This window comes from Manacus vitellinus, unplaced genomic scaffold (genome assembly GCF_001715985.3).
Source record: "Manacus vitellinus isolate BGI_N305 unplaced genomic scaffold, ASM171598v3 scaffold_114_pilon, whole genome shotgun sequence".
Taxonomy (NCBI): Eukaryota; Metazoa; Chordata; class Aves; order Passeriformes; family Pipridae; genus Manacus; species Manacus vitellinus.
Window position 1 is genome coordinate 547790 of NW_021938861.1, and position 14013 is coordinate 561802.

General features: G+C 55.4%; 1 protein-coding gene across 1 annotated transcript in view; it reads left to right on the forward strand.

Annotated features, from left to right (window-relative positions):
* Nucleotides 1-14007, forward strand: part of REXO1 (RNA exonuclease 1 homolog) — a gene marked incomplete at its 5' end in the record, with an annotated part of 29300 nt that extends 15293 nt beyond the window's left edge. Inside the window, 8 exons of the mRNA XM_029965652.1 lie at nucleotides 303-440; nucleotides 2583-2696; nucleotides 3275-3348; nucleotides 6932-7042; nucleotides 7445-7560; nucleotides 7763-7901; nucleotides 10697-10817; nucleotides 11699-14007. Of these exons, the coding sequence (XP_029821512.1) occupies nucleotides 303-440; nucleotides 2583-2696; nucleotides 3275-3348; nucleotides 6932-7042; nucleotides 7445-7560; nucleotides 7763-7901; nucleotides 10697-10817; nucleotides 11699-11787 (902 nt within the window). The remainder of the gene's footprint in view (nucleotides 1-302; nucleotides 441-2582; nucleotides 2697-3274; nucleotides 3349-6931; nucleotides 7043-7444; nucleotides 7561-7762; nucleotides 7902-10696; nucleotides 10818-11698) is intronic.
* Nucleotides 14008-14013: the final 6 nt, after the last annotated feature.

Below are 14013 nucleotides of genomic sequence, written 5' to 3' on the forward strand. Positions count from 1 at the left end.
CAGTTTTCGGGCTGGGTGTGTCCCTGTGAGGTAACAGTTAGATATCACAGTTAGGTGATGCTATAGGTTTGTAAAACCTGTGTGTGTGGGTGTGCATATGCCATCTTTGTGCACCTAAGACTTCTTATTAAAGAGCTGCTTTTTTTTACCTTTCAGTACTAACCCTGTCCGGAGAATTATTCCTTCGATTTTAGGCAGCGCCGGCGGAAGCACGTTCAGAATTCAGTGGGAATACCTTGATAACACCAAAAGCAGTGAGAGAAACTTCAGAGGTGTGACTTGAGCACTGTCTGTGTGTGCAGGAGCTGCCCTGTACCGGCGCCTCAAGGACTACCTGATGAGTGAGGAGCAGCTGAAGGAGAACGGGTACCCGATGCCTCACCCGGACAAGGCCGGCCGGGCCGTCCTCTTCACTGCAGAGGAGAAGAAAGTGCTGGACTGTGAGTCCTGCTGGCTCTGCCACCCTCTGTGTTTGCTCCAGCACCCAGCAGACACCTCTGCTGCTTGTGTAGAGCTCTCAGCAGGGAGCCCTTTGCCCCTGCTGTGGTGGGTCTCCTTGGCTGTGAGCCCTCTCCACAGGTCATGGGGGAGAGGAGTGTGGCTGCAGAACCCTGCTGTGTTCCTGGAGGATGAGTTTCTCCAGCTTGGGAATGTTATTTTTGACCCAAGGTTTACACTTTGGGGCTGTGAGGCTGAGTGAGCTTTTTAATTTCTAATCCCCAGGTAACAGGAACAGAGGAAACTGCCTCAAGTTGTGCCAGGGGAGATTTAGGCTGGATATTAGGGAATATTTCTCTATGGAAAGGGTGGTCAGGCACTGGCACAGGCTGCCCAGGGCAGTGGTGGAGTCACCATCCCTGGAAGTGTTCAAACAGCATGTGGATGTGGCCCTTGGGGACATGTTTTAGTGGTGACCATGCTGGGTTGATGGTGGACTCAAAGATCTTAAAGGTCTTTTCCAGCCTTAGCAATTCCATGATTCCATGATTCTGTGCTGCTAAAGGACAGGAACTGGGCAGGTTGTCCCCCTGGACCAGCTGCCTTTGTCCCCCCCTGCAGGGACACATTCTGCACTTGCTCACTCAGGTTTGGACTCCAAGGCAATAAATGCAAGGGAAGTGGTTGGAAAGCAGCTCCTGTTCCACACCTGAGGATGTTCAGCTCTTCCAGGGGAAGGATTCTCTTCTCTCTCTCTGTCTATGAGCTGCTGCTATGTGGGGCTGTGGACCAGCACTGGGCCAGGCTGGTTTGGCAGTGGGGCCTGCCCTGCTGGGCTGGATTGCAGTGTTTTCTGCTGCAACTGGAAAAAATGATCATAAAATCACAGCATGGTTTGGGTTGGAAGGGACCTTAAAGCCCATCCAGTGCCACCCCCTGCCATGGGCAGAGACACCTTCCACCAGCCCAGGTGGCTCCAAGCCCCGTCCAACCTGGCCTTGATCCCACAGGTTTCCTCAGGATGGGATGGGCTCCTTCTCTCTCTGAATTTTCTGAACTCCTGGCAGAGTTTCTGCTCCCCAGACACTGATTAAAGCAGTTTGTGCTGCAGCAGGGATAAAACCCAGAGTGAGGATCTCTTTGGAGGTGCCTTTCCACGCTCCTCTGAGCATCTCTTTGGAGAGACCTCTCTGGAGTGTGTTAAGTGCTCATCCATGTTAACACCTTGTGTCTACATTTGTCCTGTGGTTGCTGAAGCAACCTGGACTAAAGCCCTCCTGCATTAACACTCTCAAGTGCTGTATTTGTTAGAGCCCTTTTCTCCAGGTAACCAGCCAGCTCTTTTCTGTGATCCTGAGCTCATGTTCCTGGAGTTTCCTGCAGATGTTGCAGGATGTTTGAATTCCTCCTTGTTTAACTCGAGCCGTTGCAGGTCTGTTCATGCTGTGACCGTGGTCAGTGGGCACCAGTGGGCTGGGAATGTGATAACAGCTGAAATGGTCACAGCTGGGACTCAAGGAATTGTTGGAGATCAGAAGGATGAGAGTCCACTACTTTACAATGGCTTTTTGCATCCCCCTTCTCCAAAGTTTGGGCAGCACAAGCACAGCTGGCAGGAGAGAACAGTCCCTGACCTGTAGCCAGGCTCTGCTGGGAGTGTTCCCATCTTTGGGTGCTGGTAATCCTTGCAGGAAAGCTGTGCCCTGGAAGGACTGAAATGTCATTTGGAAGTGACAAGGCACAGATCCCCTGGAAACCAGGCCTCATTAGCCCTGATGTCCAAAGAATGACTTATTTATCCTGTTTCTTAAAATAACTGTGTTAGAGTCCAACGTAATTTGCTGTGGACGGGGAAACAGTGCAGCAAATGCTGATGGAGCTGTGGTGCAGCTGCTGCTGTGCACCAAACCCAGCAGAGAGTCCTGTGATTTACCTCTGGGAAGTGTTTAGAGGGGCAGATGCTGCGGGGGTGCATTTTCAGAGGGGTTGCTGTGGCTCTGTGGGAGTTGGGAACAACATTTGGAATCCTTTCTAACAGAAGACGTTTCGCTGCTGTTTGAATGAGTCTGAGTGAGTGTGACCTGGCTGTGCTTTGGCTGAGGGGTTTCTGGTGACCTGACTGTTGTTTCTCTGCTCTCCCCAAGCCTCCTGCAGGATCTGCTGTCGCTGTGGCACCGAGTACATGGTCTCAGCCTCGGGGAACTGCATCCGCAAGGAGGAGTGTGTCCATCACTGGGGGAGGCTGCGCAAGCAGAGAGGTCAGTCCCTGCCAGGGGGGCTGTGCCCAGCTCCAAACACACAGCAGTCCTCATTTGGGGGCTTGGCACTTCCTGGCCCTGTCACTGGTGGCCCTGCTGCTGCTGCAATGGCCTTGCAAAGAGCTGCTGGACAGTGGGACAGTCCCCAAACCATGACACTGGGGGTGCAGCAGAGGTGGTTCATCTGTGTTTAAAAGAAGTAGAAGAAAAATTGAACCTTCCTGTGCCTTTTGAAAAAAAAAATCAGCCTTCTAGGAGGCTGGCTGGGAGCTCTAAAGGTCTGTCCCTCCCAGGAGAGTTTGCTGCCCTTGGTTGAATTCATTTGCAGTGAGACACTAACCTAGTTTGAGCTCTGCTCTGGTTTTCCATCACATTATCCAGGTGGCTTCTGGAGTTTGTCTGGCTGAGCACGAGAGGCTTGAACTCCTCAGATTGCTGCCTGTGAATCCAGAGTTATTTCCCCCCTGTGTCTGACACCTCAGTGTTGCTGTGCTCTTCCAGGGTATCTCTCAGTGAGAGCTGAAGTTCAGGCCTCTTGGTAACGAGACTTTTTGACTCTGAATCTCTTGCTCTTGCAGTGCCAGGTGGATGGGAAACTCATTACAGCTGCTGCTCAGGAGCTGTGGGCTCACCAGGCTGCCAGGTTGCTAAAGTAAGTCATTGAGCAGAACCTTTTTATTCTCAGTGGCATTTGTGCTCTGCTGACAGTGGCAGTGGCTGGGAAACACTTGTTTAAGCCTTTGGAAGAGCAGTGGCTTCCCTTAAGGGAGGAAAACAAGTACCACTTAAATATTTTTTGCTCTGCAAAGGTAGGAAAATCCAGTGTTTGGCACTCAGCTGTGTGGAGTGAGGTGGTTCCATTGATCCTCAGCTGCCCAAAAAGCTCCTCTCCTTGAGGGGTGCACAGAAGCTCCTGTTCTTCAGGGAGTCACAGAAATGAGAAATAAGAGATTTCCTTCTGAGGAGCAGTCTCAGAGCCTTGACAACAGTGTGCCAAAACCTTTTTCCCATCTTTTCCTTTCCCAGATTCCCATGCTAAAGGTAATTTTCTGCTGTAGGTTATGTCTTTTCTAAGCTTTGCTTGCTGCCTTCCCCTTGTTGCAGTCAGGGGAGGAACCTTCCCAAGGAGCCTGTTGTAACTCATAAATATCACTTCTCCTGAGGAGGGAGCCCAGCACTAGAAAACAGAATGAAAATCCTGCTCAGGAGTGGAGTTTTGTCCTTGGATAAAGCTGAGCATTGTTTTGGATACCTTTGCACAGGTGTTTTTTGCTTTCCTCAGGCAACAGGAGAGTTGGTTCCCAGCCTGGCATCACCAGTCCTCTCAAACCATGGGCTGAAGGGAGCAAATCTCTCTTTTGCCTCTCCCTCAGCTCTCTGGGGATGCTCCTTGTCACTTGTTTTAGTGGCATTTTTATATTTGGAGCTGCCATGCAGGGGAGAACCAAAAACCAGAGGTGGGAAAGTCAAGGTTTGTTAAAATAGGAAGAGTTTTCTGTCTGGGCACCATAAAAGCCTGCCCTGCACAGCTGGAAGCATGGATGGGCTCAGCCTGCTACTTCTCTTCTTGTTTAATGTAAAATGAGGTTCTTTTTTTAGTCAGTGTTCAAAAAAACCCCCCCATCCAGCAGGGATGACAGTCAGGAGGATTTGGTGGGGCTATAAAAACACAGCTCCTCTGGGCAACCCATGCCAGGGCCTCCCCACCCTCCCAGGGCAGGATTCCTTCCCAGTATCCCATCTCCCCCTGCCCTCTGGCAGTGGGAAGCCATTCCCCCTTGCCCTGTCACTCCATACCAGTATAAAAAGTCCCTCTCCCTCCTTTTTCTAAGCCCCCAGTTTTCCCAGCATCCTTTGGTAGGTTTAAGGCTGGATCCACAGCCTGCTCAGGGGCAGTGCACAGAGAGATGGTGGGATGCTGGGGAGCACAGCATCTTCCAGCTTGGAAGGAGGGCACTGAAACCAGAAACTGTTTGTAATGGGACGCTGTTCTCAGTAACTGGACCTGGGAAAGCACGTGTGTGTCTTCCCAAAGGCTGTGGCTGTGCCTGGCCGGGTGTCCTGCAGTTAGGCAGGGAGGCAGGAGGTGGCAGGATGGAGCTGTGCTGCTCCCGGGGAGCCCGGAGTGGCCCTTTGTGACTCCCGAGCCTGCTGCTTCCTCTGGTCTGAAAAACAGGAGCAGCTTCTCTGCCCTCCTCCCAGCCAGGAGGAGCTGGGACGTTGCAGAACAACAACTACAGCATAGAAAAACACCTAATTGGTTTTTTTTCTTTCCATCACTGCCCAGTGTTGTTGTATTGCAAAGGAAGGGGAGGGCTCAGGGTGCCAGGGAGAGAAGTGTTTACTGTCTCCTGGCTGGTGAGCTGCTCTGCCCATTCCCTCAGCAGAACAGTGGGATCCATGCCATGGATGCAGAATGGCCAAGTGTGGCCTCTTGCTCCTGGGAAGGAGCGAACCACGAGGCCTTTGAGCAGTGCTGGCTTTGGATCCAGGCAGAGTTGGCCTCAGAGTTGGCCCAGCCACCTCATTAACTCCAAATGGTGCAGTTCCTGTCTCTGGCTGCACCTGCAGCAGTGACCTGTGCAGGAAAATATGCAAATCCTGCTCTGGTTACCCCTCTGCCTGCACACTGCAGCTTCACAGGGGCCTCAGTTCCTCACCTCTCCAGCCCTTGGTCCTGAGACAAACCAGCACAGTTTGATTCCTGCTGGGGTGAGGTCTGTGGGAAGCTCTGCCCTGTGCTGGCACTGCTGAGGCACCACCTTGAACCCTGGGGGCAGTTCTGGGCCCCTCAGGACAAGAGGGACATGGAGGGGCTGGAGCGTGTGCAGGGAAGGGAACGGAGCTGGGAAGGGGCTGGAGCAGCAGGAGGAGCTGAGGGAGCTGGGGGGGCTCAGCCTGGAGAAAAGGAGGCTCAGGGGGGACCTTCTGGCTCTGCAACCCCCTGACAGGAGGGGGGAGTTGGGGGGGGTCGGGCTCTGCTCCCAGGGAACAAGGGACAGGAGGAGAGGGAACGGCCCCAAGCTGTGCCAGGGAGGGTCAGGTGGGAGATTAGGGAAAATTCCTTCATGGAAGAGATGGTCAGGCATTGAACAGGCTGCCCAGGGCAGTGGTGGAGTCACCATCCCTGACTGTTCAAAAAACATGTGGATGTGGCCCTTGGGGACAGGGGTTAGTGGTGGCCACAGTGGTGGGGCTGGGCTGACTTGATAATCTTTGGGGTCTTGGATCTTCTGGGATTCCATGATCCTAAGCACAGTGCAGGAGGCTGTGCCCAGGCTGCTGTGATTGTGCACAAATACACTGAGATTTAGGGACAGACAAAACTGAAACACAACCAAGAGCCACTGGGGGTGAGGGAGGGAGGGCAACACCTCTGGGTGTGGTGCTGCACCCCAGTCTGCCTTCACACCATGTCAGGGCAAAAGGGCAGCCCCAGCCTGGGCCGTGCCCTCAGGTCCTGCCTCCCCTTCAAACTCCATCCAGTTCAGAATTCCTGCTGCAGGGAGGGCTTCCAGGATCCCCAGGGGTGGGATCAGTGGCTGGGGAGCAGTGTGGGAGTACCTGTTGCAACAGCAGCTCAGTCTTGCATTGGCTTAAGCTGATTGTGAAATCACTCCCTGAGTTTTCCTGCTGGATCTTGTTGACCTTTAGAGCTTTAGCTGGGAATAACAGGAGTGGTTGGAAATACCCTCTGTTGCCTCAAGTGCTGTGGGCTGTAGCTCCTGTTTTTGTGTGAACTGGCTGGGTTTGGAACACAGTGGCTTTGATTTTATGCACACTTTGACGTTTTCTGGTGCTCAGTTACACCGGTTTCTCATGGCATTTGCCCCTGATGCTCCTGCTCACACAGGGGTTCCTGGGATCAGAATCCTGCACCTGGGCATGTCGTGGCCACGGGAACCAGGGGCTGGAGTTAGATCAGTTAGTCAATTCCTGACTAATTCTACTCCAGACTGAAAGCTCCTTGTCCCCAGATGATGTCCTGCTCCTCATTGCACTGTCAGAATGATGCCACCAGCCCTGATCTGGAGCTGGGGTTGCACATGGTTGTCTTTGCTGTTGTGGTGAACTTTGCAGACCCACTGTAGGCAAAACTTACTCCCTGTTAACCTTTAGAAATGATTAAAAAATTATTTTTTTTCTCAAATGGATCCAAGTTGGGGATCATTGAAATGGACTTTTTGGGTTCTTGTTTTTATCATCAACAAATCCTTTTTTTTTATTCCTTTAAGCAACATGTCCATGATGGGAGGAAGGAGAGCCTGGATGGCTTTGTGAAGACTTTTGAGAAGCTGCCTACGACTGATGGGTACCCTGGGATCTACGCCTTAGACTGTGAAATGGTGGGTCCATGAAGCTTTCTGGGGAAGGTCAAGCTCTGTTTCCTGACCTTCTCTCATGTGGACTCTAAATCAGATTGGTTCTGTTCATGCAAATTAGGGATTGCTGTGTTTGATCTGGGGACCCGTGGCTGGCTGGCCCACCCTGAGCAGTGTTTGCTGCCTGGTCTCTCTGCACTCTCTGCTGCATTTTGGGAACTGCAGCACTTGGGGGAAGGGCTCCATTTGGCCAAAACCATGTCAGGGGGCTAAAGGGCAGTCACAGCCTCTGCCTTGTCCTCAGTTCCTTGTTCCTGCTCCCCCTTGACCTTCAGAACCTGCTGCAGGGGAGGCTTTCAGGATGACCAGGGGGGTCCCCAGGGGGTTGGTGTGTGCTGCCCTTCACTCCTGCCCTGTTCCTTGCAGTGCTACACGAAGCAAGGGCTGGAGCTGACAAGAGTAACTGTGATCAACTCGGACCTGAAGGTGGTGTACGACACCTTCGTCAAACCAGACTCCAAGGTGGTGGATTATAACACCAGGTAAGGACTGGAACACCAGAGAAGGACTGGAACACCAGGCAAGGGTGGTTCTTCCTTGGGACAGAGCTCTGTGCTCTGCCAGAACCTGGAGGGATGGCTGGGAGTGCTCCTTGAAACCACTGACCACCACTTCCTAACAGCTGAGGTGCTGTGGGGCCTTGAGGTGTCTCCTCCTTCCCAGCTCCCTCCTCTTGCTCTGCAGATTCTCAGGTGTGACAGAGGAGGACCTGGAGAACACGAGCATCACCCTGCGGGACGTCCAGGCCGTGCTCCTGAACATGTTCAGTGCAGACACCATCCTGATAGGGCACAGCTTGGAGAGCGACCTGTTTGCACTAAAGGTAACTCGGTGTCCTGCCTTCCCCTCTCCCCTGGGGGTGTTCAGTGCCTCCTTGCAGTTTAGGAGGTGGCATTTCCAAGGGCAGATCTGATCTCTGAGCTGGTGGGCTCCTGTCTGTGGTGGCAGAGCAGGGGAGGGGTCGTGTGTCACTCGTGGTGTCAGCCCAGCTTTTAGTGCTGGTGCTGCCCAGGGTGACAGACCTGTCTGGAGGTGACAGGGTTGGATGGGCTCGGAGCAACCTGGTCTGGTGGAAGGTGTCCCTGCCCATGGAATGAGATGAGCTTTAAGGTCCCTTCCAACTCAAACCATTCCATGTATTCTGTGACTGATCTGAAATCATTTGCCTTTCACCTCTGCCACGTTTGTTCTCTGCTCTCTGCCTGCTTTACTGGGATTTGTGGGGTTACTTTGAGCACTTTAGGTCACTATTTTGACCCCTTCTCTGTCTCGTTTCCTGCCTGGCCCTCGTCAGCCTGGTCTGCACATCCCTCAGCTATCCTGCTGTCCTACCAGGAAGGTCTGTCCCCTCCCCTTGCCCCCTGCACATGGATCCCAGGGCCTTGTCCAGGGCCACTGAGAAAGCGTGTGGGGGGCAGGAGCTGTCTTTGCTCTGTGCTCACAGGCCAGAACTTCCTCCAGCCATCCTTCATCCCACAGCCCCCCTGCTGGCCAGAACTTCCTCCAGCCATCCTTCATCCCACAGCCCCCCTGCTGCAGCAGCTGTGGCTGCCAGCTCATGGCTCTGGGTTGGAAGCAGGAGGTTTTAAATGCCTGTAAAACACTTTACCTCTCCGTGGCACCCTTTATCCCAGCCCGGGAGAGACTTCATCATCATCACAAAAACATCATTCACAGTTTTATCAGCTCGAGATGACTGCCTTGGCCTCTTAGAGGCATGATTTCCTCTCAGCACTGCCAAGGGAAGGAGCCCAGAGCCATCCAGCAGGGCCTGACAGGCAGTGGGATGTCAGGTTTTAATGGCTGTGGCAGTAAAGTCGACATCTCGCTAATGGCCGTGGCCAGCTCCAAATGGTGATAGCACTTCAAGTTTTATTTAAAGCTTTATTATCCCCTTTCCTCAGCCTTCCTGATCTACATAAGTAATTACCATTGTGCCTGGGATGGTGCCAGAGCTGAGTGCAGCCCAGGACAGATTATCCATACCGTTGGCAGTTTTACACTCGGAGAGCGTGGCAGGTTGTTTCTGTTCGAGTGTGGCTGTTCTTGGGCATTTTTTTTGGAGCTGGGCTGTGGAGCTGTTAGTGATGGAGCTACAGGTTGTCCTGCAGTATTAGCTGGTGCCTCAGAAGAGTTGAGGCAGGCAGGGAGATGGGATTATCAGGGTCCTGTAGGAGTCATCCCGTGTCGAGACTTGCAGAGCCGTCTCTTGGTCAGATGCAAGTTTATCTTTTAGACCCTGCATTTTATTCCTGTGCTCAAGATGTGGGATTGCCTTCATCCACCTCCCTTTAGCTCTCACTGAACACAGTTCTTGGCAGGAAAGGATTGCTCTTGTCTTAGCCTGAGAGTTAGAAATTAGTGTGAAAAAAGCCAGCCTACCCTGTGATTGTGGACTTGGGCAGGTGGTGGCTCCTGGCCATCCCAGGCCCTTGGTGCAGGGCAGGGAGCACATGGACCTCAGTTCCTCCAGCAGGATGTCACTTCACAGCTGCAGCATCAGATTAGAGGGCTGGAGCCCCTCTGCCATGGAGCCAGGCTGGGAGAGCTGGGGGGGTTCACCTGGAGGAGAGAAGGATCCAGAAAGACCTTTGAACCCCTTGCAGGGCCTAAAGGGGCTCCAAGAGCTGGAGAGGGACTGGGGACAAGGGATGGAGGGACAGGACAAGGGGAATGGCTTCTCAGTGCCAGAGGGCAGGGTGAGATGGGATATTGGGCAGGAATTGTTGGCTGTGAGGGTGGGGAGGCCCTGGCACAGGTTGCTCAGAGAAGCTGTGGCTGCCCCATCCCTGGAAGTGTCCAAGGCCAGGTTGGATGGGGCTTGGAGCAACCTGGGCTAGTGGAAGGTGTCCCTGCCCATGGCAGGGGGTTGGAAGTCCCTTCCTACCCAAGCCATTCTCTGATGTGATTCAGTGATAGGATCTCCCTGTCCCACCTCATCCTGGCTGAGCTGGTGCTGGTTAAAAGCTTCCTGGTGACTCACTGCTGAGGGACGGGAGGATTTCGGGTTGTTTGCACCCTGAAGGTCAGGCCTGCTCTGTAGCAGCAGGTGATGTGCACTGGGTCAGGTGCAGTTCTGTCTTGCTCATCTTCCCCACTTCTGTCCACATCTTAGAATCATCCCAGGATGGTTTGGGTTGGAAGGGACCTTAAAGATCATCTGGTTCCAAGCCCCTGCCATGGGCAGGGATGGCACTCTCTGGATCAGGCTGCCACTCACTAGGTCAAGCTGCTTCATCTTGAGAAGCAGTTGAAAGGCTGTTACAAGGTTGTGAGGTCAACTGATTCCCCAGTTTAGTTCTTCATTGTGAAAGACTCTGAGAGTTATTCCAGCTTGGCCAGGATATTAAGGACTGACCTGTCCTGTTGAGTTCCATGAACTGAGTCAGCCCTGAATCTCTGCTGCCTTGGATGTGGGATGGGCAGGGCTCTGGGGGCAGGTGTCTGCCTGGCACAGCACCCTCCAAGGGGGAGTCACCCTTCCTGCAGGACTGGTTGGGTTGGGAGTTGCTGGCGGCCCCGGGGCCTGGCCGGGAGGTCGGTCAGTGCTGAGGAGTGTCTGTCCGTGTGGGAGTGGGACAGTAACCCCCTCTCCCTGGTGCTCCCTCCCTCCTGCAGCTGATCCACGGCACCGTGGTGGACACAGCCATCGTGTTCCCCCACCGCCTGGGGCTGCCCTACAAGCGGGCCCTGCGCACGCTCATGGCCGACTACCTCAAGCGCATCATCCAGGACAACGGTGAGGCTGGGGGGCTCCTCCTGCCTCCAGGCTCCTTGGCTCTGCCTGCCTCTGCTCCCATCCTCCTGCTCCTAGTCTTTTTTCCCTGGCAGTGCCTGGGAGTGTTCCCCATGTGGAGTCTCTGCCCTGTGCAGTGTGAGCCCTGTGCCAGGGGCAGCGGCGCTCTCTGGGTCCTTCCCTGGGCCAGGGGGGTGAGAAGGCTGGGGGTGGCTCTGCCAAGGTCAGGTCCTGCCCTCCCTCCTCTCTGTGGTCAACTCAGATTGACCTTCCTGTTTGAAGTGTGGCCTGTTCCTTTCTGTCCTCCCTGACCAGGGCAGTGACTGTCCCCCTGTGCTGGCACTGCTGAGGCCACACCTCAGATCCTGGGGGCAGCTCTGGGCCCCTCAGGACAAGAGGGACATTGAGGGGCTGGAGAGTGTCCAGGGAAGGGAATGGAGCTGGGGAAGGGGCTGGAGCACCAGGAGAAGGGTCTGAAGAACTTCTGAGGGAATTGGGGGGGCCCAGCCTGGAGCAAAGGAGGCTCAGGGGGGACCTTCTCCCTCTCTGAACTCCCTGACAGGAGGGGGTCTGGGGGGGTCGGGCTCTGCTCCCAGGGAACAAGGGACAGGATGAGAGGAAACAGCCTCAAAACTTGAGGCACCAGGGAAGGTTCAGGTTGGATACTGGGAAAAATTTCTTCACTGAAAGAGTGGTCAAGAATTGGCCCAGGCTGCCCAGGGCAGTGGTGGGATCACCATCCCTGGAAGTGTTCAGAAAGCAGGCAGAGGTGGCCCGTTGTGGTGTGGATTAGTGGGCACAGCGGGGTTTGGTCCAGGGTTGGGCTTGGAGGGCTTTTCCAGCCTGAATGATTCCACGTGCCAGCCTTGTCTCTGTGTCCCCAGTGGAAGGCCACGACTCCAGCGAGGACGCCCGGGCCTGCATGGAGCTGATGGTGTGGAAGATCCGCGAAGACGCGAAGGTGAAGCGATGACTCGCCCCGTCCCTGTCCTGCTCCTCCTGCGCCTCCGTGAAGCAGTGCAATAATTGCTCAGAGTGACACTGTCCACCCGTGCACAGCAGCATGCTCAGCATTCCCCGGCCCTCCCAGCATCCATGGGACCCCTGCACTGCTGTGGGCACGGCTCAGCTCACACCCCCTGCCCGGGCAGGGCTCTGGGACCCTCCTCGTGCTCCCCCCGGGGCACTCTCGGCTCCAGCAGCTGCCTTGTGGGCCCAGCAAGGTGGTTTTGAGTAGCACAGCCAGGGAGAACTCGTTGGTTCCTAGGAGAGGCTTGTAGAGGTAGGTTGGATATGTGCAGAAGGATCTTTTTGGTTCAGTTAAAGGTAGATCTCGTACGTTTGTTTTTTTTCCAAGTGTAGCTTCAGTTGCCTCTGTGCTCCAGAGCTGGTTGGTTCCCACAGTGTTTGGAGATGGGGGAGGTGGAAGGAGGTCGGGCAGGAAGCTGTGAGTGAGTGGATTGCAGAGTTGGTGTGTGGCTGGGAGGCAGGAGCTGAGGATCAGGCACCTGGGAAGAGAGAGCCCCTGTGGAGCTGCAGGAGGGGGAGGCTCTGAGCAGCAGGAGGGAGAGGAACGAGGTGGGACTGGGGAATTGCCACGTGCTGTGACCCAGGGGAGGGCTGGCTGGCACCTGGTTCTGCAGGGCAGCCACGGGTGTCACACCTTGCCCAGAGCTCAGGGAGCCGTGTGGTGACACAGGGACAAAGCTCCCAGAGCCAGGCAGGAGAGCAGGCCCCCTGTCCCTCCCCAGCCCTGAGCTCCCAGCAGGTCCCCAGCGAGCTGTGCAGGGATCAAGGTTTTGGGGGGACTTGGGTGCAGCTCAGATTGCACCTGAGGGTGGCCTTGGCCCTCTGCAGGACTCCCCACAGCCTGTCCCTCAGGCAGGGACTCTGTGCAGGCAGGAGCAAAAGCAATAGGGAAAAATCCTCCTTTTAAACTGGTTTACATGTTGGGTGGTTTGAGAAGAGCAAAGGACCCCGTTGTTGCCTGTCTGGCCCCTGCAGAAAAGCAGCTGCTGAGAGTGTGACTGTCACCCTGGTGTGACTGGGGCAGACTGGGTGGCACTGGTGGTCCCTGCACCCAGACTGGGGCTGTCAGGGCACAGCAGAGCTCAGTGGGACAGTCCCCATGGATGGGGTCTCTCAGCTGGGCTCAGGCAGCAGTTTTGCCCTGTTGTCAGAGCAGTGACCCCCTCACCACCCTGGTCGCACTGGAGTTGTGTCCCCTGGGGGCTGCTGTGGTCCCCATGTCCCTGCCATGGGCTGATTGTGTCCCTCTGGGGGCAGAGGGGCCTGGGACCTGCTGGGGTTTGGTTCCTGTCAGAGCTGGGTCCTGCTCACTCCTTTGTACCCCGCTGGGCTCAGGGTTTGGGGACGTGGTGAGTGTCCCCAGCACACCCTGCTGGCCTGTCCCACCCCTGGGGAGCATGGCCTGGGCTCTGTGCCCTGGGCAGGGGTGGCAGATCTGCCCCAGCCCCTCCTGGGCTGCAGGGGCTGTTGTGGGCACACCCAACAGGGTCTCCCATCCCACTGCTGCCCTCGGAGCGAGGAGGGGGCTGTTCTGCCAAATCCTCCTGGAGCCACCAGGAGAAGTGGGGGCTGTGAAGGTTCCTGTTGCTGCTGAGCCCATCTGTGCTCCTGTTCCTTACCCCAGGTTTTGGGAATGCAGCTCCCTGCCCCAGTGCTCCACATCCAGCCCTGCAGCCCTGGGACAGCTTGGCCTGTCCCCCTCTCCCATGTCCTGCTGGGAATGGTGCTGTTCCTGCCCAGGCCGTGGGACAGACATAGTTCAGTGCTTCCTGACCAGGGAGGGAAGGTTTGTTCCTGCTTCTGCCTCCTTTCCCATGTTTATCCCCCATTTATCTTCACCCCTGGCTGCAGCCATGGAATGTACCTGGAGCAGCCACTCATTTCAGACCTGGCTCTTGCCTCGAGGTTCCCCCGTTCCTTGACAGGCAGCCCCCTCTCTCCAGGCCTCCCTCAGCAGCTCCTGCCCTGGAAAAGCTGGAACATTCTAACATGGACCCCCCGAGGCAGGAGCTGGTTGCTTGGCTTGATCCCACTGCCTGGGCTCGGGGGAGGCAGGATGTTCCTCCAGGCAGGAATCCTGCCAGGCCAGGAGATTTCCCCTTCCTTTCCCAGCTGGGACCCCCTGAAATGAGGCTTCTGGGGTTGGTGTGTGGGGAGGTTGCCTGTTCTG